The following is a 24,494-nucleotide window of genomic DNA, read 5'->3' as shown; positions in this document are numbered from 1 at the left end:
GTGCCAGACCCATACTGTCTTGATTGCTGTAGCTTTGTAGTATAGTCTGAAGTCCGGGAGCCTGATTCCTCCAGATCCATTTTTTCTTTCTCAAGATTGCTTTGGCTATTCGGGGTCGTTTGTGTTTCCACACAAATTGTGCAATTTTTTGTTCTAGTTCTGTGAAAAACGCCATTCGTAGTTTGATAGGGATTGCATTGAATCTGTAGATTGCTTTGGGTAGTATAGTCATTTTCACAATGTTGATTCTTCCAATCCAAGAACATGGTATATCTCTCCATCTGTTTGTATCATCTTTAATTTCTTTCATCAGTGTCTTAAATTTTTCTGCATATAAGTCTGTTGTCTCCTTAGGTAGGTTTATTCCTAGGTATTTTATTCTTTTTGTTGCAGTGGTAAATGGAAGTGTTTCCTAATTTCTCTTTCAGATTTTTCATCATTAGTGTAGAGGAATGCAAGAGATTTCTGTGCGTTAATTTTGTATCCTGCTACTTTACCAAAATCATTGATTAGCTGTAGTAGTTTTCTGGTAGCATCTTTAGGATTCTCTATGTACAGTACCGTGTCATCTGCAAATGGTGACAACTTTAATTCTTCTTTTCTGATTTGGATTCCTTTTATTTCTTTTTCTTCTCTGATTGCTGTGGCTAAAACTTCCAAAACTGTGTTGAATAATAGTGGTGAGAGTGGACAACCTTGTCTTTTTCCTGATCTTAGAGGAAATGGTTTCAGTTTTTTTAAAAAAAATTAATTTATTAATTTATTTATTTACTTTTGGGTGTGTTGGGTCTTCGTTTCTGTGCAAGGGCTTTCTCCAGTTGCAGCGAGGGGGGCCACTCTTCATCATGGTGCGCGGGCCTCTCACTGTCGTGGCCTCTCTTGTTGCGGAGCACAGGCTCCAGACACACAGGCTCCGTAGTTGTGGCTCACGGGCCTAGTTGCTCTGCGGCATTTGGGATCTTCCCAAACCAGGGCTTGAACCTGTGTCCCCTGCACCGGCAGGCAGACTCTCAACCACTGCGCCATCAGGGAAGTCCTGGTTTCATTTTTCACCATTGAGAACAGTGTTGGCTTTGGGCTTGTCATATATGGCCTTTATTATGTTGAGGTAAGTTCCCTCTATGCGTACTTTCTGGAGGTTATTTTTTTATCATAAATAGGTGTTGAATTTTGTTGAAAGCTTTTTCTGCATCTATTGAGATGATCATATGGTTTTTCTCTTTCAATTTGTTAATATGGTGTATCACATTGATTGATTTGCATATATTGAAGAATCCTTGCATTCCTGGGATAAACCCCACTTGATCATGGTGTATGATTCTTTTAATGTGTTGTTGGATTCTGTTTGCTAGTATTTTGTTGAGGATTTTTGCATCTATGTTCATCAGTGATATTGGCCTGTATTCTTTGTGACATCTTTGTCTGGTTTTGGTATCAGGGTGATGGTGGCCTCATAGAATGAGTTTGGGAGTGTTCCTCCCTCTGCTATATTTTGGAAGAGTTTGAGAAGGATAGCTGTTAGCTCTTCTCTAAATATTTGATAGAATTCACCTGTGAAGCCATCTGGTCCTGGGCTTTTGTTTGTTGGAAGATTTTTAACCACAGTCTCAATTTTGTTGCTTGTGATTGGTCTGTTTATATTTTCTATTTCTTCCTGGTTCAGTCTCGGAAGGTTGTGCTTTTCTAAGAATTTGTCCATTTCTTCCAGGTTGTCCATTTTATTGGCATAGAGTTGCTTGTAATAATCTGTAATGATCTTTTGTATTTCTGCAGTGCCAGTTACTACTTCCCTTTTTTCATTTCTAATTCTATTGATTTGAGCCTTCTCCCTCTTTTTCTTGATGAGTCTAGCTAATGGTTTATCAATTTTTTTATCTTCTCAAAGAACCAGCTTTTAGTTTTATTGATCTTTGCTCTTCTTTCCTTCATTTCTTTTTCATTTATTTTTGATCTGATCTTTATGATTTCTTGCCTTCTGCTAACTATAGGGTTTTTTTGTTCTTCTTTCTCTAATTGCTTTAGGTGTCAGGCTAGGTTGTTTTTCTGAGATGCTTCTGTTTCTTGAAGTAGGATTGTATTGCTATAAAATTCCCTCTTAGAACTGCTTTTGCTGCATCCCATAGGTTTTGGTTTGTCGTGTTTGCATTGGCATTTGTTTCTAGGTATTTTTTGATTTCCTCTTTGGCTTCTTCAGTGATCTCTTGGTTCTTTAGTAGTGTATTGTTTAGCCTCCATGTGTTTGTGTTTTTTACAGATTTTTTCCTGTAATTGATATCTAGTCTCATAGTGTTGTGGTTGGAAAAGATACTTGATACAATTCAATTTTCTTAAATTTACCAAGGCTTGATTTGTGACCCAAGATATGATCTATCCTGGAGAATGTTCCATGAGCACTTGACACGAAAGTGTATTCTGTTGTTTTTGGATGGAATGTCCTATAAATATCAATTTTGTCCATCTTGTTTAATATGTCATTTATAGCTTGTGTTTCCTTATTTATTTTCATTTTGGATGATCTGCCCATTGGTGAAAGTGGGGTGTTAAAGTCCCCTACTATGATTGTGTTACTGTTGATTTTCCCGTTTAATGGCTGTTAGCATTTGCCTTATGTGTTGAGGTGCTCCTATGTTGGGTGCATAAATATTTACAATTGTTATATCTTCTTCTTGGGTTGATCCCTTGATCATTATGTAGTGTCCTTCTTTGTCTCTTGTAATAGTCTTTATTTTAAAGTCTATTTTGTCTGATGTGAGAATTGCTGCTCCATCTTTCTTTTGATTTCCATTTGCATGGAGTATCTTTTTCCATCCCCTCACTTTCAGTCTGTATGTGTCACTAGGTCTGAAGTGGGTCTCTTGTAGGCAGCATATATATGGGTCTTGTTTTTGTGTCCATTCAGCCAGTCTATGTCTTTTGGTTGGAACATTTAATCCATTTACATTTATGGTAATTATCTATATGTATGTTCCTATTACCATTTTCTTAATCGTTTTGGGTTGGTTATTGTAGGTCTTTTCCTTCTCTTGTGTTTCCTGCCTAGAGAATTTCCTTTAGGATTTGTTGTAAAGCTGGTTTGGTGGTGCTGAATTCTCTCAGCTTTTGCTTGTCTGTAAAGGTTTTAATTTCTCTGTTGAATCTGAATGAGATCCTTGCTGGGTAGAGTAATCTTGGTTGTAGGTTTTTCCCTTTCATCACTTTAAATATTTCCTGTCACTCCCTTCTGGCTTGCAGAGTTTTTGCTGAGAGATCAATTGTTAACCTTATGGGAATTCCCTTGTATGCTATTTGTTGTTTTTCCCTTGCTGCTTTTAATATTTTTTCTTTGTATTTAAGTTTTGGTAGTTTGATTAATATGTGTCTTGGCGTGTTTCTCCTTGGATTTATCCTGTATGGGACTCTCTGTGCTTCCTGGACTTGATTAGCTATTTCGTTTCCCATATTAGGGAAATTTTCAACTATAATCTCTTCAAATATTTTCTCAGTCCCTTTCTTTTTCTCTTCTTCTTCTCTGACCCCTATAATTTGAATGTTGGTGCATTTAATGTTGTCCCAGAGGTCTCTAAGACTGTCCTCAATTCTTTTCATTCTTTTTTCTTTAATCTGCTCTGTGGTAGTTATTTCCACTATTTTATCTTCCAGGTCACTTATCCGTTCTTCTGCCTCAGTTATTCTGCTATTGATTCCTTCTAGAGAATTTTTAATTTCATTTATTGTGTTGTTCATCATTGTTTGTTTGCTCTTTAATTCTTCTAGGTCCTTGTTAAACGTTTCTTGTCTTTTCTCCATTCTATTTGCAAGATTTTGATTCATCTTTACTATCATTACTCTGAATTATTTTTCATGTAGACTGCCCATTTCCTCTTCATTTGTTTGGTCTGGTGGGTTTTTACCTTGCTCCTTCATCTGCTGTATATTTCTCTGTCTTCTCATTTTGCTTAACTTACTGTGTTTGGAATCTCCTTTTTGCAGGCTGTATGTTTGTAGTTCCCATTGTTTTTGGTGTCTTCCCCCAGTGGGTAAGGTTGGTTCAGTGGGTTGTGTAGGCTTCCTGGTGGAGGGGGCTGGTGCCTGTATTCTGGTGGATGAGGCTGGATCTTGTCTTTCTGGTAGGCAGGACCATGTCCAGTGGTGTGTTTGGGGTGTCTGTGACATAATTATGATTTTAGGCAGCTTCTCTGCTAATGGGTGGGGCTGTGTTTCTCTCTTGCTACTTGTTTGGCATAGGTGTCTAGCACTACAGCTTGCTGGTCATTGAGTGGAGATGGATCTTAGCGTTTAGATGGAGATCTCTGGGATAGCTTTTGCTGTTTGATATTACATGGATCTGGGAGGTCTCTGGTGGACCAATGTCCTGAACTTGGCTCTCCCACCTCAGAGGCACAGGCCTGACACCCAGCCAGATCGCCAAGACTCTGCCCACCACATGGCTCAGAAGAAAAGGGAGAATAAAAGAAGGAAAGAAAGAAAAAATAAATAAATAAAAGTAAAATGCAGTTATTAAAATAAAATGTTCAAAACTATTAAAAATAAAAATAATTAAGAAGTAATTTAAAAAAGAAAAATAAAAAAAGAAAGAAGAGAGCAACCAAACCAAAAAACAAATCCACTGATGATAACAAGTGGTAAAAACTATACGAAAAACAAAAACAAATAAAAAAACGGACAGACAGAACCCTAGGAAAACTGGTAAAGCACAGCTATACAGCTTCACACAAAGAAGCATACACATACACACTCACGAAAAGAGAAGGAAAAATACATATATATCTATACATAAAAGGAAGAGAGCAACCAAATCAATAAACAAATCTACCAATGATAATAAACTCTAAATACTAAACTAAAATAAACATAAAACCAGAAACAAATTAGATGCAGAAAGCAAACCCCAAGTCTACAGTTGCTCCCAAAGGGCACCTCCTCAATTTGGCATGATTCGTTGTCTATTCATGTATTCCACAGATGCAGGGTACATCAAGTTGACTGTGGAGATTTAATCTGCTGGTCCTGAGGCTGCTGGGAGAGATTTCCCTTTCTCTTCTTTTTTCACACAGCTCCTGGGGTTCAGCTTTGGATTTGGACCCGCCGCTGCGTGTAGGTTGCCTGAGGGCATCTGTTCCGGCTCAGACAGGACAGAGTTAAAGGAGCCACTGATTCGGGGGCTCTGGCTCACTCAGGCCGGGGGGAGGGAGGGGTACGGATGCGGGGCGAGCCTGCGGCGGCAGACGCCGGCGGGACATTGCACCAGTCTGAGGCGCGCCGTGCGTTCTCCCGGGGAAGTTGTCCCTGGATCCCGGGACCCTGGCAGTGGTGGGCTGCACAGCCTCCCGGGAGGGGAGGTGTGGACAGTGACCTGTGCTCGCACACAGGCTTCCTGGTGGCGGCAGCAGCAGCCTTAGCGTCTCATGCCCGTCCGCGCAGAAAGCCACGGCTTGTGCCCGTCTCTGGAGCTCGTTTAGGCGGTGCTCTGAATCCCCTCTGCTCGCGCACTCCGAGGAAATGGTCTCTTGTCTCTTTGGCAGCTCCAGACTTTTTCCCAGACTCCCTCCCAGCTAACTGTGGCTCACTAACCCCTTCAGGCTGTGTTCACGCAGCCAACCCCAGTCCTCTCCGTAGGATCTGACCTCCAAAGCCCGAGCCTCAGCTCCCAGCTCCTGCCCGCCCCAGCAGGTGAGCAGACAAGCCTCTTGGGCTGGTGAGTGCAGGTCGGCACCTATCCTCTGTGCGGGAATCTCTCCACTTTTCCCTCCGCACCCCTGTGGCTGTGCTCTCCTCCGTGTTTCTAAAGCTTCCCCACTTCCCACCCCTCCCCTGTCTCCGCCAGTGAAGGGGCTTCCTCATGTGTGGAAACCTTTCCTCCTTTACAGCTCCCTCCCACTGGTGCAGGTCCCGTCCCTATTCTTTTGTCTCTGTTTTTTCTTTTTTCTTTTCCCTACCCAGGTACGTGGGAAGTTTCTTACCTTTTGGGAAGTCTGAGGTCTTCTGCCAGCGTTCAGTAGGTGTTCTGTAGGAGTTACTCCACATGTAGATGTATTTCTGATGTATTTGTGGGGAGGAAGGTGATCTCCATGTCTTATTCCTCCGCCCCCTTGAAGTTCTCTCGAAATATTTATATTCTTAATCACCTGCTTGCCTGCTGCTTGTAACTTGTTATGTTGAAAGAGCCATCTGTGACTCCCCTCCCTTGTCCTAGGGTTCCAGGAATGGGTGTATGTGAAGGAAGTGTTCCCCTATGTCACTGTCCGTGGTCAAGACCTGGCCTCACCTCCCAGATGTGGGACACTCGCTGTTATGTGTTCCCATAGGCCTCTGCAGTGCTCTCCACACTGGTTTCTGTTCACCGCCTGCCTTCCCCACTAGCCTGCAAGTCCTAGGAGGGCAGGTGATGGTGGCCCCATTTCAGAGGCAGGGAAGCAAATGCAGGCCAATGACATATACATGGGTGCCCTGGTTAGTTAGTGATGGAGTCAGAAGTGGTAGCAGAGTCTCTGACCCCGGCGTGGGGAGGAGAACATGTGCAGATTCCATTCTCGTGCTCTGAGAGGGACTGGCAGGGAGTGTTTGCTGCTGACGACAGGCTGATTGATTCCTTGGGGTGAATTTGCATACCCTGGTAATCTCACAGCCTGCACCAGGCCAAGGGTTTGGTCCTGAGCCTGCAAAATGGATTGGGCTGGTTGTGCCCTAAGGGGTCCTGCTGGTGCCCATTTTCAGGCCAGGAAAAGGTGTGTCTTTTCTTTCCTCTGATGTTCCTCCCTCCTGTGATTGTTGAGAATAAACTTCTTCCTCGTCTGAGATGTACGGCTCTTTATGAGGAAGGAGGAAGCATAACTCCCTCCATCAGGCCAAGCACATGGCATGTCAAAGCCTCTGGAGGTTGAGGACACTCTCAGATCAGCCCTGGGCAAAGACTGGGACAGGGATGAGGCCCCGGGCACTAGAGGTGGGGGCCTGGGGCTCTGCTGGGCAGGCACTGTTCCCAGATATCCTCCATCCCATGGCGTGAGACATGGGGCCACCGAAGAGGTGGTTGGCCCAACTGGCTTCCTCTCTTGTCCTGTGGTATAACTGACTTCCCCCTCTTGCCTTCAGAAAAGTCCAAGGACAAAGTATCTTCATTTCCAGTATCATTCACTTCCATGCTCTCCATCACACCAGGCACTATGTTAGGTGCTTAGGACACAAATGTGAATGAGACCCATTTCTCGTTTTCCGGGAACTCGCGGTTTGGTGGAGGGAGATGGAGCCCTGCACAGCTAATTCTGTCATACAGTGTGAAATGCTATAAAACCAGATGTGTTTAATTAGCACATGTGTGAGTATAAAAGTAGGCTTGACGTGCTCTGTTGCCGAGGTGTAAAAAGAAAGCTGTGTGGTTTCTAAGGAGGGAAGTGAAGTGTTGAGCAGTGGGGCCCCATGATCGTTTCCATGTCTTGGATCATTCTGGAGGTTGTGTTTCACTTGCTTCCAGCGGGAGAGGCTGGAGGCTGGCAGACTAGTACAGAGTTATTCCAACCGTTTAGAGAAAAGACAGCAAGGCCTTGGAATATTTGGGGGTAAGGGATGGAAAGAAAGAATTTGCAGAATTTCCAGGATGTGAATTGTGTGAGAGTAGGGTTTGGGGGGAAGGACTTAAGGGTGGCTAAGCTTTCTAGCCCCAGGTTCAGGACAACGGTGACACCGTGAACTGTGACAGCATCAGGAGAGAAGGGTATGGGGGAGGAATATGCTCAGAGGGAAAGGGGAGCCAGAGCCTATGGGGAGATGCGGTGGAGATGACATGATTTAAGAGCTATGATATTTATAGACTGCGTTACTGAACAAGGGATGGTCGGTATTGAAGGAAAAACGTTGTCTTTGCTCCTAATTGGAATCTTTTGCACTTTTTGTCATCACTTTGGGGGCCAGTATTGCCAAGAACTTAGTTAAGATTCAGGGAACTGAGTTAACTCTTAGGCAATCAAAACACCACCAGCAAACTGAAAGGAGGAGAACCTTCTGAAGGTACACAGTGCTCTGGGCCCAGCCGCTGCAGGTGGACATGAGTAATGGCTGAGTCTGTAGCCCCAGAAAAGCATTTTTTAGACTGTGGTTTAGGCTGTGCTGAGAACGTCTTGAATAAGACTCTTAAAAATCACAATACTATTGTAACCAGCAGGTTTGATCTTAGAGAATAATCTGGTTAGGGATTGCCAGCTTGATTTTTGAACCCTTAATTCCCTCCTAGACTCTCCTGAACAGCTTCTTAAACTCTGAGTAAGTTGCATGGATAGAGAACCAAACATCACCCACAATAATCTAGCACCTTGCCTCTCGAAGTGTGGTTCCTGGGCCAGCAGACTTGGAACTTAGAAATGCAGAACTGACCAAATTAGTGCCTGCATTTCAACAAGATCCCCACTGATTCATATGCACATTACAGTTCAAGAAGTACTCGTCTGGCACAGCAAGTTCCAGATATGGCTTTACATTGGAATCATTTAGGTAACTTTAAACAGCTTTCCAATCCTCCACCCTAGACTTTCTGATTTAGCCCAGTGATTCTCTTGTGTAGCTAGGTTTGGGAACCACTGACTTGTATAGTTTCAAAAATCCTTCTCTGTTGATGGGCAAACGGCAGGACTTTTGGTAAATGACAATCTAGTTTGAGCTCCATGTTTGTCTGGTTTATAATCACAATAATGGCTAAAGCCTCATGCCCTTTAAAAAAATACCATGTCGGGCTTCCCTGGTGGTGCAGTGGTTGAGAGTCCTCCTGCCGATGCAGGGGACACGAGTTCGTGCCCCGGTCCAGGAGGATCCCACATGCCGCGGAGCGGCTGGGCCCGTGAGCCATGGCCGCTGAGCCTGCGCGTCTGGAGCCTGTGCTCCGCAACGGGAGAGGCCACAGCAGTGAGAGGCCCGCGTACCGCAAAAAAAAAAAAAAAAAAAAAAAAAACACAAACATGTCTACATTGGCAATAAGCAGCCTTGTCCCCTTCCTCTCAGGACAATTCATGATGCTCAAGAAGGAACATATATGTCACTAACCCCTTGCTCCCACCCCACCCCTGGAACTGCAGTAACAATTCATACGTTGTCAAAAGTTGAATGAGCAAAAACCTTTTAAAAAAAAAAAAAGTTGAATGAGCTTAGCCAGTTCCCTGCCCAGTTTGAAAGCAGCTAGAGTCAGCTGATGTTTACCAAGCACTCTGGATGAAAATAATTACCCAAGAACCAAACAATGTGACCCCCATTATCTTCATACTTTGTTTCTGTAGAAGGCACGGCTAGAAGGGCCTTTCGGAGCTCTCCTCCAAGTTCTCGCTTTATGGATAGAAAAATAGAACCCGTGCAGAGGTTGGAAGCTACAGTCCAGCTGGTTTCATCCAGAAGGAGAGGATTTTTAGTTGTTTGGAAAATGGATCACATATTTGTTGCCTAATTAGAGGCACAAAACGAGCAAGCTTTGTATTCTAAGCTTGATATCAAGGACTGGGACAAATGCTGTAAACACAGAAAAATCTGGTTCCTGGTGACTGCCCAGGACCTATAAGACACGTGGAATGCAGACATACTGGGAATTCAACAAGCAAGTTCTCAAATGCTGAGCTCTTTAATTAAGCAGGTGTTTGGGAAGTCTGTCCTGTCTGTGTAGCTTCCAGCCTTCACTGAGGTCGTCTTGATGAAAATTGGCCCCCATCCAGCCCAGCAGCAGGCCTAAAACTGGCTTCAATTGGAGGCGTTGGAATGTGCCTTGTTATTTTCTTCTTTCTTATCAAGCCCCATTAGCTTGAGCGAGGAAGGAACAAAAACGGGCTGGGAAAACATGTTGTTTCACTGGGTAAAAATTTACTACCAAGGAAGTGATTCGGCCGTGTCCAAAAAAGGACTCATGGAGGACTTTGGAAAGGTGCAGTCTTCCGAACGTTTTTCGACAGTTTCTCCCCGTGTCACCCAGTGAGAATGTTTCCCTTTGGCTGATGGCCGTTCTCACTCAAGAACGGAGACATTCAGCCGAGGGTGTGTACACAGGCTCACAAAGTCAGCCCTGCCTTATTGACAGTATTGGAAACCAAGCTTCCCCTATCTTTCTTGGCTGTTAGAAGCAGCACCTCACCGGGGAAGGGAACTATAATTTCCTGGGCACCTCCTATGCGCCAGGCAATGGTGATGGGACCTGCGAACACGCTGATTTGTGAACTCTCCTGGCAGCCTAGGAGGCAGGCTGCTGCAGCTCTATTTTGCAGAGAATCTGAGCATCCCTGAGATCAATCAACTTGTCAGTAATATTCAGTTATTAAGTGCAGGAGCCTGGATTCACACCCAGCTCTGCCTGCCTCTCAAAGTTCTTATTTTTTTTACCCAGTAGCCCTTTCTGGGGAAGTCACAGCCCTTTGGTCTTTTTTCTCTTAAGCTTTAGTGCTGGCAGAATGGCTTAGGAAATGTTCTCCCTGTGGGTGTGGCGGAACCATTAGTTTTTGTTTTGTTTTGCTTTGTTTTACCATTTTTAAAGGATATTTATTTCAATGAGAATTTGTGTTATGAAAACAGTTTAACTATTTTCCCTTGAACTTTTAGGAATGCTGAAATGTAAATGCGTGTAGGTATATAATATGTACATTCAAATATAATAAGTAGCTGGCGTACATACGCGTATTATTTGTATTCAAACATATTCATGCATATTTATAGCAGTACGTTGTCCATTATACCTGCCAGTAGAGATTTTTATATAACAACCTGTGAGTTAACCCTAAGATCATACTTGGAACCATTAGTTTTACGGGGGACAGAAAAATGGGTTGTATGCTGAGAACTAACCCACTCCCAAGGAAGGACATATAATAGGCATAAACCAATAGCATGATAGTCACGACGCCCTGTGAGAACTCCGTCTGACAAGAGAGAGGGGGGACCTGCCAATCACCACCTGCCTCCATCACAGAACTCCTGCTCCAAGGGCTAAACCTTCTAGCAGATTTGTAGGCTGTGGCCTTTTCTCATGTTGTCCCTTAAGTCAGCCTGGAAAGTGGCAGTGGGGTGGGGGGGAGTGGTGGTGGTGGTGGTATGAATTGGGAGATTGGGATGGACATGTATACGCTAATATGTATAAAATAGATAACTAATAAGAACCTGCTGTATAAAAAGATAAATAAAATTTAAAAATTTTTAAAAGATTCTAATTTTATTTTTTTTTACTGTATTTGATTTACAATGTTGTGTCCATCTCTGCTGTACAGAAAAGTGACTCAGTTATACACATATAGACATTCCTTTTTCTAAATTTTCTTTTCCATTGTGGTTTATCACAGGATATTGAATATAGTTCCCAGTGCTATGCAGTAGGACCTTGTTGTTTATCCATCCTATATATACTAGTCCGCATCTGCTAACCCCACACCCCTGGTCCTTCCCTCCCCCACCCCCCTTCCCTTTGGCAACCACAAGTTTGTCCTCTATGTCTGTGAGTCTGTTTCTGTTTTGTAGATAGGTTCATTAGTGCCATAGTTTAGATTTCTCATATAAGTGATACCATATGGTATTTGTCTTTCTCTTTCTGGCTTCACTTAGTATGATAATCTCTACGTCCATCCATGTTGCTGCAAATGGCATTATTTCATTCTTTTTTATGGCTGAGTAGTATTCCATTGTATACGTGTACCACATCTTCTTTACCCATTCATCTGTCGATGGGCATTTAGGTTGTTTCCATGTTTTATCTATTGTGAATAGTGCTGCTATGAACATAGGGGTGCATGTGTCTTTTTGAATTATAGTTTGGTCTGGGTATATGCCCGGGAGTGGGATTGCTGGGTCATATGCTAATTCTATTTTTCGTTTTCTGAGGAACATCCACGCTGTTCTCCATAGTGGCTGCACCAACTTACCTTGCCATCAACAGTGCAGGAGGGTTCCCTTTTCTCCACACCCTCTCCAGCATTTGTTATTTGTAGACTTTTTAATGATGGCCATTCTGATCCCTGTGAAGTGGTACCATATTGTAGTTTTGATTTGCATTTCTCTAGTAATTAGTGATGTTGAGCATCTTTTCATGTGCCTACTGGCCATCTGTATGTCTTCTTTGGAGAAATGTCTACTAAGGTCTCAGCCTGGAAGATTCTGTTCCTTTTGTTGTTCCAGTTTGTTGGGCAGGTGTATTCTGAAGTCTGAGCCCAGTTCCTCCATCTGGCACCTCTGTGAGATCTTGACGGGACTGGAAGGACGTTCTTCACTCACACTGCCTTAGCACACCTGCTGGGGACATGGGACACAGCTATCGGTATGACATCCTACATGAATATCCCTGCCGTGCAGGCTGCTGTCCCAAGGCCGGGAGCTCACTTCTGCCTTCTGGAAGGGTGTCAAGGAAATGAGGTTGACTGCTTTGAGGACTTTCGTACGTGAGCAGTTGTTGTTTGAGATTGAGAGTGTAATTGAAGGCTACCCTGGGGATGTCTGAAGGAAGGAGTGACAGCTCAGAGCTGCGTGGGGCAGCAGAGCTGTGCTGCTCAACATGGAGGATGATTTTTTCCTGGGTAGGCACAGTGCTGGGCTTTGATCTGGTTTTGGAGATGTCAGTGAGCACTTTCCTTCAGTAGCCAGGGTGCTGGTCGCCTGGGACGGTTGTCCCAGCTGGGGAGAGATGAGCCATGGTTGCTGTGCTGGAATCCTCGAAGGGCCCAGGCAGCTGCCCAGGGCCACAGCCCCCTGGAGGGACCCTCTGCTTCCGTGAACCATACAGCTAGAGGGACTGCACTCGACACCAGCTCTCCCAGTGGCCTAGAAATTTAGGAGGACACACACACACACACACACACACACACACACACACACACAGTAGAACATGAAGAATTAATAAGTGAATGAGTACATGAATGATTGAATGAACCCAGCATTCTTTTCTCTTAAGGGATGTTTCCTAAACATCCCACAGAAAAGGAAAGGAGTAACAGGCATGGTTTGCGTCCAAGGATAATGACACTTACTCAGGTTGCCGTAACTTGTACTTTTCCACTGATGCAGAAAAGGCCCCTTTGCCAAAGAATGTCCTTGGAGTGTTCAACGTACTTTTCCTTCTGTTATTTAAGTCAAATGTATTTAATGTAAACAATTTAGCTGTGAGCTGGAATGTGTGATGAGTCTTTTAGCCTCGTGTGGAACCCACAGCATGAACTTCCCCAGTTTCAGCCCCACAGGTGTGCAAGCTGATGGGGGTTTTCTGTGGGGTGGTGGTTTTCAAAGTCCAGGCACTTGTCAGCAAGTTGGCTGGGAAAAGCTTGTCTGGGGGCTCAAAGGCCTTAAAGTTTGTTGCCCATGTGTTCATTCATTCATTCATTCATTCATTCACCAAATAGTTATTAAACATTTACTATGGACCCAGGTTAAACCAGGTTTGTTTTTAATTTTTAATTTTTGTCTGTGTTGGGTCTTTGTTGCTGCGCGTGGGCTTTCTCTAGTTGTGGCGAGCGGGGACTACTCTTCGTTGCGGTGCGCGGGCTTCTCATTGCAGTGACTTCTCGTTGCAGAGCATGGGCTCTAGGCGCGCGGACTTCAGTAGTTGCGGCTCACGGGCTCTAGAGCACAGGCTCAGTAGTTGTGGCTCGTGGGCTTAGTTGCTCCGCGGCATGTGGGACCTTCCCAGACCAGGGCTTGAACTCGTGTCCCCTGCATTGGCAGGCGGATTCTTAACGACTGCGCCACCAGGGAAGCCCCAGGTATGTTTTGAGGTTATAAAGATGGGACATACATCCACCAAAGACTCCAAACTTATTGAGTTCTCAAAATATATTTATGTTGACAATCCAGTGTCAGTTGATTGATTCAACCCATTCAATCAATCAATTCAAGGAGGTTTTTGAACGTACATCAACAGAAATGTGGTATAACTGAGTTAATTCTTTAACTCAGTAAAAGTGGTGGAGTTTTTTTTTTTTTTTAAACTTTAGAGATTTTGTTTCTGGGTTTGAATAGTTTGCACGTGCGCAAACACATTTAGACCTCACGTGCCCTTCTGAGCCCAGTCTGGCCCCTCCTGAGCGTTTGGTTCCACGGTGCAGGACTTCGGGGGCACGTTGTGTGCACCCAGTTTACACAAGCACAGAGCCTTGGGAACTTGCTATCACCAAGTCTCTCTAACAGCTCTGTTGCCCCTTAAGTCTCCCTCACCCTGCGTTCCCCTTGAAGCAGGAAAAAGAGCACAAATTCCTAAGGCAATGTTGTTCCCAGGGTACAATTGCCATCTATCACTTCCCGCTGAAGACATGTAAATATGTACTGGCCAATAGTGGTGTTGTTACCCCAGGCTTCGATATGGATTTGAGTAGGAGCGGCTGCTGGCCGGTTCCCCTGGGAGGCTTTGCTGGGTGGGCAGACCTGGGGCTGGAAGCGAGGCCCAGGGCAAAGGCAGGAGCTCTTGCAGCTGAGAACGGCGGCGGGTCTTTGCCACCGAGGCTGCGCGTCGTCACGTGTCAGGGTGGAGCAGAGGCTGCTGCCGCCCTGGAAGCGGGTTCTTGGAGGTGGTCCATGTTTTGCGGGCTGGTCATTGAGGGTGCGATGGGAACGGACCAGCGTCATTGGTGTTGACCAGTGATGCCGATGGTGGTGGATTGTGGTGGTGTCGCTTGGAGCCTGGAGACCATTGCTTACCTGGCTGGACGTTTCACTGGACCAGCTGTGCTTGCTTCCTGAGTGCACACCTGTGCTACCCAAGGAGCTTACACTTTGGAATCCTAGGTGCCCCCCAGCCCCACCACAGTCTGCCATCTGTGATGTCAAGAGGCAGACAATTTTCCAGGCGGGGCAGGAAAAGGTAGCAAAAGCTCAGCCCTCTCTCCTCTGCTTGACCTGCCTGGGCCTCGCAGTGTGACCTCTGTCACTCCTGCACAGAGGGGGTTGGGAGGCAGCAGGTGGAGAAGCCTGGACTCGGCTCTGGCCTTGGTGATTCAGCACCTTCAGCACCGTTTTCCCATATGTAAGTGGGGGTCACCAGCTCACCGCATGGAGCAACTGTGAGAAAAAATGAGGAGTCGGGCGCACTGCGCAGGCTCAGTGAAGTGCAGTTTTAAAGTTATTTCCGATGGCACGATGGTCCGTTCTGGAGAGGCGGGGAGAAGGGGTAGATGAGCAAACCCTGCCTGTAGTGAGGAGGGGGCAAAAGGCAGGAGCCCTAAAGTGCAGGCAGGTGAGGGCAGGAGTGATGAGGAGAGGTGGGGCCTGGCCAGGCGGATCCAGGGCGCTGGGTGAATCCCTTCATAGCCAAAGGTCTAGGGGGTCTTGTCCTTTAGGTCAAAGTAAGAGCGTGGTGTCAGGAGGACCGCTTATAGGGTTGAGCACTCTTTCTAGAGTGCAGTGTGGGGAGAAAGGGAAGAAGGATTCGTTTCAGGTGAAACAGTTCTGAGTGCTGTGTACAACAGATGAGAAATGTGGCCATGAAATCAACTTGGTCTCTGTGCTCTGAGCTCCCAGTTAAGGAAACGGGACCGACTGGCTTGGACATAAGTACCTGCACACTGGCAGACAGATGGGGACGCAGCAGCTTGGAGAAACCCAATGTAAGCAGAGGGCAGCAAGAGATCAGCCCTCGGAGCTCTGGCGTGGAAGGAAGACTGGAGGGCTCTGGGAAGCTTCATGAAGGAACAGGAGCTCTACGTTGAAAGATTTTGGGGCATGGATGTAATCAAGTGACTTGACTACAAGATTCCGCTGGCGAGGGACGTTCCTTTTTCTTCTGTTATGTTCTCAGTGGTGTTTATCATAGCTCTGCGCACACGGCAGGTACACAACAGACCGGTTTAATATGTGAATGGGTAAGCCTAATACAAAACGCGTTTCTAAACCAAGTAATGGTTGAACTTGCTTTCAGAGAATGATGGGCTAGGATGGCAGAAAAGTGCTTAAGGATGTGTGTTCTCTTTTTGGCCATTTCCCTTGTGGATTTCCAGGGAGCAGATTAGCTCTACCCCCTCCGAAAAGGTCAGGGTCTCCTAGTGGTACCTGTTAGGGAGGTGCTTCCGTCTCCTTGGATATCACCCAGGGACATTATCAACTGCCTCCCAGCCAGACAAGCAAGCAGCTGGCACCTCTAGTGGCTGCAGGGCTTTAAACATGTAAGTGACATTCTTTGGAATATGTCTGTGTTACAGATGTGGACGAGTGTGCAACGGATTCCCACCAGTGCAACCCTACCCAGATTTGCATCAACACAGAAGGAGGGTACACCTGCTCCTGCACTGACGGCTATTGGCTGCTCGAAGGCCAGTGCTTAGGTAACAGCTCTATGGGCTACACAGAAACTCTTGAGAGTTAATGCTTGTGTCGGGTATAGTGAAATGTGGGCATGGCTGGTGGTCTAAGGGCAGCGGGCTTTTCTTTGGGGGTGGGGGAGGCAGAAGGCTGTTGAGCTTACGTGTAGTCCCACCCTTTAAAATCAGTTACCACCGTCACCGCATCACTGCATGTCGTCATCAGAGTTTTTGAACGTACTTTTTAAGGGTTCATGTTTGATTCTACCTAGACCTTCTTTCTGCCTTTAGGAAGTTGATAACCAAGGCAGGAAGTGATAGGGGTGATGGTTGTTCTGTCCCAGTTAGAAATCATACCAAGAGAAGGGAATTCTTGCTTAGTCACAGAAATGTCCCAAGTCTCAAATGTGGATCAGTGGAATCTGGTCTAATATCATCTCCTCCTAATACCCCATCACAGCCCCTACCCCATGCCCACCCCACTAGCTCTGGTCTTTTTTTAAGGAGTCAGTCAGCACCAATTGAGAATTTTGTCCCTTGCGGTTGGCATCGGCTATATGATCTCTCTGTTTATTTTTACTGGAGGGCTGTTTTCCTTTCTTCTCCTTTAGTTTTTGGTTTAGTCAAGTGAATGAATTCATAGCAATCTCTGGCTGTCACTTCAGTTTCTCTTTGTAGGGTGAGATTTCTTTGCTGTTTTCTTGGAAAAGCCCTACTAGTTTAAATCCTCTACGACACTCTTCTGTCTCCCGGAAGTCAGTTCTGGAGGAGCTGAGAAACAAATCCAAACAACATCATGGAAACAAACAAACAACAAGGTTCTTCTTTCCAGGTCTTTCTTGATTGAGACTGAGCTGAGGTCTCCTCTAGAGCCCTGTCCAGAGCATCCTGGGCTCTGACAAGCCAGCCTAGGCTTGACTCGGTTCCCCTTTCCAGGCACCAAAGAGCTGGCTGCACACGAGCATGTGTAAATATGATGATTGCTTTGCATTTTAACCAACCTCAGCTATTATGGAAAATTTGACGCCACTGATTTGAACATAAGCAGACCCGTGTGAGTTATTTGTATGGGAAGAGTCAGTATGTAGAATTTCAGAGCTGGATGGGGTGTTAGATGTTATGTCATCCAACTTCTATAGAGTTGGAAACTGAGACTCAAAGAAGAGCAACGTGTTGGACAAAGTTAGAGTGAGTGGGTCTAAAATCTGTCTCCTGTTTCTCAGTCCAGTTTTTTTCCACCACAAGAAGGTGCTAGAGAGAACCAGGTGACCAGGACATACAGGCCAGATTTCAGAGACCTTGGGGCCAGGAAAGCTCTCCCCATCTGAGTGGGGGCAGTAATTGGGACATTCCTCTACCGGGGGGGTTGTTCTCTTCCACAGAGCATGAAGTTTTGGGAGGGATGCTCCTGGAGGCCTGACGTGGTGCCGCATGCATGGCCTGCTTACACTTTACATCCAAAGTGAAGAGCTTTCCTCAGTATGGGCTAAACTCATGCCTTCTCTCAGCCAAACTCTTCTTTCTGTTTCAAAATGCAAATTCCATAGCCGTCCACCCCCCACTCTGTGCGACTTTGCAGGCATTGCTTTTGCAGAAAAATAAGGGGCTGGGAATCGCCTTTCTTCCAAGGTACCCCTAGGCAGAAGATGCCCTCTTTTCCCCCTGCTGCCTCCCTGGCTTGGGGACGTGCCCAACTGCACCCACGTAGGAGGTCAGGATCAGCAACTGCAGAGGTCAATGTGCTTTATAAGCAGGAGCTGCAGGGCACTTGGTGGGCAGTGGGGTGAGCCAGGTTAGAAGTAGCTGCAACTCAGAGATGAAACAGAATGACAAGGGCAGGGCATGGTTCCTGAGGAGGGCTGAACAATGAGTAAGGTGGAGATGGGGTCCTTTTTGGCAGTAGGTAGTAGAAACCAGGCACAGAGACAAGTTCTGAGCTGGCCTTCGGAGCCCTTGGTGGACCCTGGTTCCAAAGGAAGTGGTGTACCAGAGGGGGAACGTTTAGGGGGAGGTGAGGATGAAATAAGGACCAGTTACAGCTATAGTCAGGTGAGACTCGGTCCCCACCTGGAGGCTTCATTCGAAACACCCTATCCTGCAGGAGTGAATTCTCCAGCTGTCAGCCCGTCAGCCCATCAGCTTGGGGTATTAAGAAGTGCTTTCCCAATGACGTCAGCCTCCCTGTTGACTGGTACATGTCAGCCTGGCTCTGCTAAAAGGAACCATTCACCCACATAGCTGCTTGCTCAGGAAAGGCCAATCATGGCTTGCAAGAAGTGTGTTTATCCAGAGTTTTATGTCCACTCTGCTACAAGGAGGAGATCCAAGGCCAACTCCGGCATCCTTGTGTTCCTGGATTCGTAGGTCTCAAGACCACAGCGCTACCCAGCTTGGCCTGGCCTACACTCACTCTTGTTCCTGACAGCTGGACATATTCATCATTAGTGGAGCTGGCAAAGAGCCTACAGGAGCCAGGCTATGGATACCCCTGACACTTTAAGCCAACTTGTCCCTTTCCAGGGCAATGACACGTTTAAGTAGGATCTTAGGGTGACTCTTGGTGTTGGATAAACCTTAGCGTTAAATCTTAGATTTGCTTAAAATCTTAGAGGCCATCTTGACCAATGTTCCACTCTAAGCAGAAATTTCTTCTACAACTTTCAATATAGGTTCAGGTGTTCATAGCACTGAGATGGGTCAGGGAGGATGGTAGAGAGATTGAGCCCAGAATCCAGAGGGTGTCACCATCCCTGACACTTCGTAGGTGCTATTGTTGTGTTAGTTCCGCTGTGCTTCCCCTTGTGATGCTGATCCAGAAGAGACAGGCAGTAATGATGCTGGGGTGGCATCGGTGATTGAGAAGAAAACATATCTTACCTGGCTTGCAATTCTGTTTCCAGACATTGATGAATGTCGCTACGGCTACTGCCAGCAGCTGTGTGCGAATGTTCCTGGATCTTATTCCTGTACGTGCAACCCTGGTTTCACCCTCAACGAGGATGGGAGGTCTTGCCAAGGTATGTGATGTGAATGACAACTCGAACACAATGTGAAACCCTCGATGCTGTCTTCTTCAGAGTCTGACAGTTTATGTTGGTAGGAAACACTGTTGTTAAAGTGTATTTCCACTCATTGTCCCTGCCTGCCCATCCCATTGTTTACGGAAACCTGAGATCCTAACTGAGGTTATGTGAAACATGTCAGAGTGTCCTCTGAGTACTGCTGAAATTAGAACCACAGTTATCCACCAGCTGGGAGCTTATGGTTTCATGGATTTGCTTCTCTCTGTGTATCTGCTATCCACAAGTAGCCTTGCCAGCATTTTTGGCCAACCTGGAATGTTCTCACATGTCCTATAGCCTGAGTTCAATTCCTGAGGCCCAAAGAGAGATGAGGAAAGAGGGCTTCTGATTCTGGATGAATTGTGAAATATTCAGGTACACCCTATGCGGGGTTTTCACGGGCGACTTTGATGCCTCTCCGTCCAGTTTCCCCTCACCCGTGTTAGGAGGGCCTGTTATTTAGCAGAGCGTCTGGAGGTGGTGGTCACCTCCCCTACAACCCAGCATTCCCCGCAGTAACAGAATGAAAGAAACAAAGGCATTTTCTGACTTTCACATGATCGCTTCAAATACTGATAAGTAAGAAAAACAAGTTCCAGGCCTATTGCCTCCATCTGAAGGCTTCTTCTGCTCAGGAAGTGAGTGGGGGACTTAAGACCCAAGAATTAGTGCAAGTCCTGTCTGGCCTCAAGCTCCCCGCCCCCAGCCCGCTGCCCAGGCCTCCAGGCCCTGGCAGCTGCCCCATCCAGGGTGGAGGCAGCGCCGGAGACTCAGAATGAGGTCTTTGTTTGGAGCCTGTCACCAGGTTTTGCAGGATCCATTTCCTTGTCACACCATTCGAGGTCTGGCTGGCAGGCTCCTGGCCAGCTACTTGGAGGAGATTATGTCTCCATTAGTTTAATCGTATCGAAATCATTGGGTAAACAGGAAGGCATCAGCGTTAAAGAGCTGGATCCTGGATTCTTTCTCAGTCTCTCTTCCAAAGTTGGTTCTGCTGCTTGTTCCAAGAAGTCTCGACTGCGTTCCTCTCGCCGGGAGAACTCATTTTCTTTTGAGAGCAGAGCCTGGGCTGGGAGGTTGAGGGAGCTGATAGAGCAGGGAGCAGGCGCCTGGCTCCTTTGCTGCTGTGATAAGCGGCTCAGAGCAGATGCAGGCTTCTCTGTGCCAGGGCTGGATGCTCGAGTTGCCAGCCCAGGTTGTCCCCCAGCGTCCACTAAGGAACAGCCACGCACAGAAGAGCCAAAAGGCCCATGTGTCCTTCAGGGACCGGCCTTTGACGAGGAACAGTGAACATACCTCTCAGTGCCAAGTCCAGCAGTGTGATTAAGCAGCAGGCACGGCATCCAGGCCTGGACACTGGGCACTTGGCCACTGGGATATTGCATCAGCAGGGCCCGCGGCAACACAGGATGTTACATACTCTGGCGAGCTTTTGTATTCCTAACACATCAAGCAAGGAAGAGTGCTTTGCCCTCCCTCTTCAAAGCATTGTCACGTTTGTTCATTTCACTGAACTCCAACAATAACCTTATGAGGTAGGCAGGGCAGATGAGGAAATCGAGGACCAGAAAGGTTAAGCAGCTTGGCCAGAGTCACACAGCTCTGAGATGAGTGTAGAACCAAGGATCCAGCTTTACTGTCCAGCAGGTCAGAGTGGGATGCGGTCTTCTCCCAAAGGACTCCAAAGGGCATTTGGGCACGTGTGCAGGCCAGGGCTGGCAGGAGAGGGCAGCCAGGGCCCCAGGGGGCAGAAGCGCAAGCAGCTGAGAGCTGTGAGAGGGTGGGCCGTAAGCTCATTCACCTTGCATGGCCAGCATCCGGCCGGAAGCCGAGGACTGCAGCCCTTAATGCTCATTAGTGTTGTTCTGCCTGAACTTGCACTCGACAGCCTGGCACCACGACATTTTCCTGGCCTTCTGGGTGGACAGCCTCTAGACTCCCATTGGGCACCAGTGGAGACTGGTATCTCACTGGACCCTCCATGCATGGCCATCTGTTTTTTCTTTCCCCTCTGAAAGTTTCAAAGATGCCAGGAAGCAGGAGCTGTGTGGGCATGGGATTGCCCTCTTCTGTAAGAAAAACTTCTCAAGCCACTTACCTTTTAGCTCTGAAAGCCCTCAAATCTCTGTTAAGAGTCTCCAGAGGTTAACCTGGACTTTGAAGGGGATAGAAATTCTCTCAGCTGGAACTTTGGTCATTGCCCTATGGAGCGTGGCAGCAGGATGGGGGAGCTCAGAACGGGTCAGCTGATGCCATTGTACACAGGGGCTCCCTCCTTCCCTCCCCCTTCTCCGAGCTGTGCGGAATGAATCTTGGGTATTGTGGAAAGACCCCTGACTTATGTCCCAGTTTCAACTGTGCCCTTGTTAGCTTGGGGACTTGGGCACATCTCTCAACCTCAAAAGAGAGGTAAACATCTTTGTTGACGTATAATTGACGTAAAATGAACTGCACTATTAAAGATACATGATTTCATGCACTTTGACTTATGTATACCCCCACGAAACTATCACCACCTCAAGATAATGAATATTCCATCACTCCTTAAAGTTTCCTTGTGAGCCTTTTTGGTCTTCTCCTTATTCTACTGAACTTGTAACATGGGGTGATGGTGCTGAAACAGGGCTGTAAGTACCCTGTGAGTGTGAGATCCTTTTGTAATAATCAGCGACATTATTTCTGTCTAACTGTCTTAGTCAGCTCAGGCTGCCATGACAAAATACCATAAACTGGGTGGCTGAAACAACAGAAATTTATTTTCTCACGGGGGGGAGGCTGAAAGTCCAAGGTTAAGGTGCCAGCGTGGTTGGGTGCTTGTGAGGCTTCTCTTCCTGGCTTGTAGGTGGCCGCCTTCTCCCTATGTCTCACATGGTAGAAAGAACAAGAGCAAGCTCTCTGGTGCTTCTTTTTTATAAGGGCACTAATCCCATCATGAGGGCCCCACCCTATGAGTTCATTTAACCTAAATTACCTCCTAAAGGCCCCATCTCCAAATATCATCACATTTGGGGGTGAGGGTTTCAGCATATGAATTTTGGAGGGGACACAATTCAGTCCACAGCAATAATGAATAGAGTTATTATTTAAATTGTCATGATTATTTACCTCTTTACCTGAAACTTCAAAGTCAATGGAGGTGAGGGAAGAGCTAATTGGAGATGAATTCAATTGGTGATGGGAAAGAGCAGATGTTGCCTAGAAATTCCCGTTGGTGAGCCTTGGAGAGTGGACTTCCTAGGAGGTGTATACGTGTACATGTGTATACATGTATATGATATGTATACATGCCATTTCCACCCTTCCCAGCTTGCAATCCCAGAAGGGACATATGAATGGAGGCCCTGGTTCTTCAGTGAACACTTTGGGGTCTGAGCTCTCCATCTGATTGGTCCTAGATGGAGATCCTTGGTGCCTGTGGATCTGGTCTCCTAGTGGTAGTAATTTTGTTGCTGGTGCATTTTACTGCCTGGTTAGTACAAATGTTCTGTTGGGGGAATGGTCAGTGATGTGCTTTGGTTTTCCACAGACGTGAACGAGTGTGCAACTGAGAACCCCTGCGTGCAAACCTGCGTCAACACCTATGGCTCTTTCATTTGCCGCTGCGACCCGGGATATGAACTTGAGGATGATGGAGTTCATTGCAGTGGTAATGGGCTTGGCGTTAGAGATTTCCACCTGTACTAGGGGCACAGGGGCGGGGGCTTTCTTCACAGGTGTTTCCTCTCATTTCCCAGACACATCTCCAGTTTGGGACATTTTCCAGTGCAGTGGGTCACAACCACACAAAACAGAGATGAGTCACTTCCCGAAAGGTGGAGTGCAGTCCCATGTCCTTGTCATTTGACCCTTAGTGCAAAAATCAGTGGAGCTACTTTTTAGGGTCTGACATGACGTTGAAGAGCAAAAGGAGTTGCCTAATATTGCATGTTGGGTTGAGTTATCTGTCCTCACCCAGCACTGAGTCAAGTCTTGGGGATAGAGCAGATAGTACTAATAGAATCATAGCAGAAATAAGAGCAAGTCTCACAGGGTAGGGTTGGGAGGGGGAGTGTTGAATGAATGAGACTGTGTATGTAAACTATTAAAATCTCTACAATCAGTGCCTAGCTCCAGGCCTGGCACACTGCGAGCATGCAATAACTAGTTTGCAAATCAACTAATGAATGGTTGGATGTTGAATGAGTAAAATCTTAATTTGTTGTGAAAACATAGATGGCTCAGTTGACCTCTTGCAAATTCCTTCCAAGCCCAAGAAGCTATGACTCTGCCCAAGCTAGCGTATGGACACTATTATAACTTTCTTAGAAACGTGTAAACTCTTGTAAGCTCCTTGAGAATAGAGACAGCATCTTACTCATACTTGTCCCTGTAGCATCCTGCACAGAGCCATATACAGCTCATCTTTTGCTTAATGTTTCCTTCTTTTCTTTCTTGCCCTATTTTTTTGTAAATGTTGAATTAAACTCTATTCCATCCACTTTTAGCATCATCAGCAATTGTAAACGAGCACAGTACAAATTAATGATGCTTCCCTGTATTTTTCACAATGAGTGGGCCATACCCGAGGGTGTGAAAATCTTTTTGTCCTCCAGAGTGGAAAGTTTCCTAATCCTGGGTTTCATGAATGGGGCTTGTGTAATAGCTTCACTTAGGACTGGAGTGTTCTAGGGACAGAATTCTCTGAAACAAATGAACACTTCTCCCCAGGGCCAGGAAAGCCAGAGCTGCAAGTAGGCAGTTACAGAGAGCCTTAGATCGATTAAATGTCAGTCCCAGAAACAGCCATAAAATACCCTCAGTCATGAAAAGCCACTTTCTTCCTAGGTTTCACCGCCCGCCCCCTTCCTCCTGCCATGGCACTCCTTTGGGGAATCTGGGCCAAGGAACTAAAAGGTGGAAAGTTTAGCATTATGAGATGGGAATATTTGTTTTTGGAGAATTGTCTGCCCATCCACAGATGGCTATTGGGCGCCTGCGCAGGAGGTATGGGAGAGCGACTGTGGAGTCAGACAGAGCCAAGTTCAAAGTCTGGTTCTCCTGTTTAGTACTTTCCCTGGCCAAGTCACTTCCTGAGCCTCAGTTTCCCCATTTGTTACAAAACAAACCAACAAACAAACACCTTCACAGGGTGCTCATAAAGATTAAATGAGCTGTAGTAACTAAGTGTCATTATGTGTTAACTTACTTCCTCTAAGTGTAGGTGTAAGGG

At 46.2% G+C, this 24,494-nt stretch overlaps 1 protein-coding gene across 2 annotated transcripts in view; it reads left to right on the top strand.

Moving 5' to 3' along the window:
* The window catches only part of FBLN5 (fibulin 5), an 83,316-nt gene that overhangs the window by 42,081 nt on the left and 16,741 nt on the right, over positions 1 to 24,494 (top strand). For both annotated transcript variants that reach the window (XM_060295199.2, XM_060295197.2), the window contains 3 exons: positions 16,125 to 16,247; positions 19,124 to 19,240; positions 22,812 to 22,931. In XM_060295199.2, the coding sequence (XP_060151182.1) occupies positions 16,125 to 16,247; positions 19,124 to 19,240; positions 22,812 to 22,931 (360 nt within the window). The remainder of the gene's footprint in view (positions 1 to 16,124; positions 16,248 to 19,123; positions 19,241 to 22,811; positions 22,932 to 24,494) is intronic.

The sequence above is a fragment of the Globicephala melas genome, chromosome 2 (assembly GCF_963455315.2).
Source record: "Globicephala melas chromosome 2, mGloMel1.2, whole genome shotgun sequence".
Taxonomy (NCBI): Eukaryota; Metazoa; Chordata; class Mammalia; order Artiodactyla; family Delphinidae; genus Globicephala; species Globicephala melas.
The sequence above is the reverse complement of the archived record's forward strand: the minus strand, read 5'-3'. Positions and strand labels throughout refer to the sequence as shown.